Genomic DNA, 1,962 nt, shown 5'->3' on the forward strand with positions numbered 1-1,962 from the left:
TTAATAAAAAAGCTTTACACAAACAAGCCATTAGCTTATTTCAAGAAAGAAAACCAAAAATTAGTCTAAGGCATTTGTTTTAAATCAGCTTAAGCTATATGATATATATATGTGTGTGTGTGTATATATATATGTATACACACACATATATACACACACATATGTATATATATGCACATATATACACACGTATATATGTATATATATGCACATATATATGCATATATATTTTATATGCATATATGTGTATATATGCATATATATATTTTTTTAAATTGCACTAGATCATTTTTTGCTATCCTCTTTCTGAAGTTTTTGGGATCCATTCTTCAATTCACATTCTAAAATACCTATATTAGCAGAGTTTTCACATAGCACCAGTTAAGTGAGAACTGTGCGAACACAGTAATAATTGCTGGTATGCATATAAAATGCATCAAAAATTGCTATATGTAACAATGAGATTACCCATCCCAACCCCTCCCACTGAAAACTACATAACCTCTTACAGAATGTTAGTGTTCCAAGCCTTAGTGTAACTTGATATCGTAGTGAGCTGCTTGGTCCCTTTCAATCCTTTTTCTTATTGATGGGTTCAGTTGTTTCCTACTGTAAGAGGCAGTTTTCTGTCAGCATCTCAATATGTAGTTCATTTCCCACTGAAACATGAGATAGGTAATTTATTTCCAGTAAGTTTGATTGTTTTTGTATATGCATTAAAAATGTTTTAAAGTCTTCTTTGACTTTTCTTGATGACTTCCCTTGCAAATGTTTATGTCAGTACTGCCATTAACAGCCTGAAGTCCATGGTGGAGCTGCTATTTTATTTCTCACATGTCACTAGTCCTTCTGTTTTCATAGTTACAGGAAGGGTAATAGCTGAAGGCGCACTGACAACCACTACGTGGGTCACTGTCTTATTTCCATCTGCCGGTTTTTCTTCTACTAGCTGCAAAGTTTTCACATCATGTTCTTGCTTTTTTGCCACTGCTTCCAATTTAACCTCTGGCACCTTTATGACTGCACTGATAACTTGAGGAGGAGTCTGGCCAGATGCCTGCTGAGTAGGCATTGATAGTCTCATCACAGATGTACCATGGGCTATTGAAACAGGGGTAAGTGCTCCCACAGCCAGTGGGGTTCCAACAATGTTAATGCTTCCTGATCCAGTCAGATTTGACTTTGTCTGCAGTTGACACTGTGCAAGCTGTGTAGCTGGGATGGTAACAATTTTGGCAGGCTGCATGGTGATTTTGTCTCCATTTTCAGTAGAAGCTGGCATCACAGTAGGGATTGTCTGAATGACTACCTTTGGAGAGGTCGCTGTTGTTGGACTAGTGCTAGTTATTAATGGTGCACCTGCATTAACTGACTGAACTGCCACAGTTGAAATTTTCTGACCCAATGATGTCATTACAACAGGTACCGGTATTGCCACACAAACTGTCCTTGGAGCTGCTGTTGCTGACACAGATGCAGTGGTAGTAGGAGACCTGGATGAAGCATCCAGTCTCTACTAAAAATACAAAAATTAGCCCAGCTTGGTGGCAGATGCCCCTAATCCCAGCTATTCCAGAGAATCACTTGAACCCAGGAGGTGGAGACTGCAGTGAGCCAAGATTGCACCACTGCACTCCAGCCTGGGCAACAGAGTGAAACTTTGTCTTAAAATAAATAAATTAAATAAATAAATAAATAAATAAATAAATAAATATTTAATAGTCCATGTATTCCACTTAATATATTCCTCATGATTTTCATTGTTTTCCAGAATATCCATGCTTCCATCTGGGATGATTTTCATCTATTTGAGATTCTTTTAATTTATACTGAAGAACTACATTAATTGATATTTACCTACCTGCTGCTAATAAAGTCTCTCAACATACTGTTTTTTTTTCTGAAAAAGAACCTTTATTTTGCCATATTTATAAGATATATCTGAGGGATATTTTTCAATAA

General features: G+C 36.5%; 1 protein-coding gene across 1 annotated transcript; it reads right to left on the reverse strand.

Annotated features, from left to right (window-relative positions):
* Positions 1-294: 294 nt before the first annotated feature.
* LOC115933780 (ETS-related transcription factor Elf-2-like) lies at positions 295-1,501 on the reverse strand. The gene has a single exon (XM_055380216.2). The coding sequence runs from the start codon at positions 1,412-1,414 to the stop codon at positions 824-826; it is 591 nt and encodes a 196-aa protein (XP_055236191.2). The 5' UTR covers positions 1,415-1,501; the 3' UTR covers positions 295-823.
* Between the last annotated feature and the right edge of the window lie 461 nt (positions 1,502-1,962).

This window comes from Gorilla gorilla, chromosome 11 (assembly GCF_029281585.2).
Source record: "Gorilla gorilla gorilla isolate KB3781 chromosome 11, NHGRI_mGorGor1-v2.1_pri, whole genome shotgun sequence".
Classification (NCBI taxonomy): domain Eukaryota; kingdom Metazoa; phylum Chordata; class Mammalia; order Primates; family Hominidae; genus Gorilla; species Gorilla gorilla.

Excerpts from the sequence above, each read along its gene's own strand:
- LOC115933780 (XM_055380216.2), bottom strand. The coding sequence starts at position 1,414 with ATGACATCATTGGGTCAGAAAATTTCAACTGTGGCAGTTCAGTCAGTT.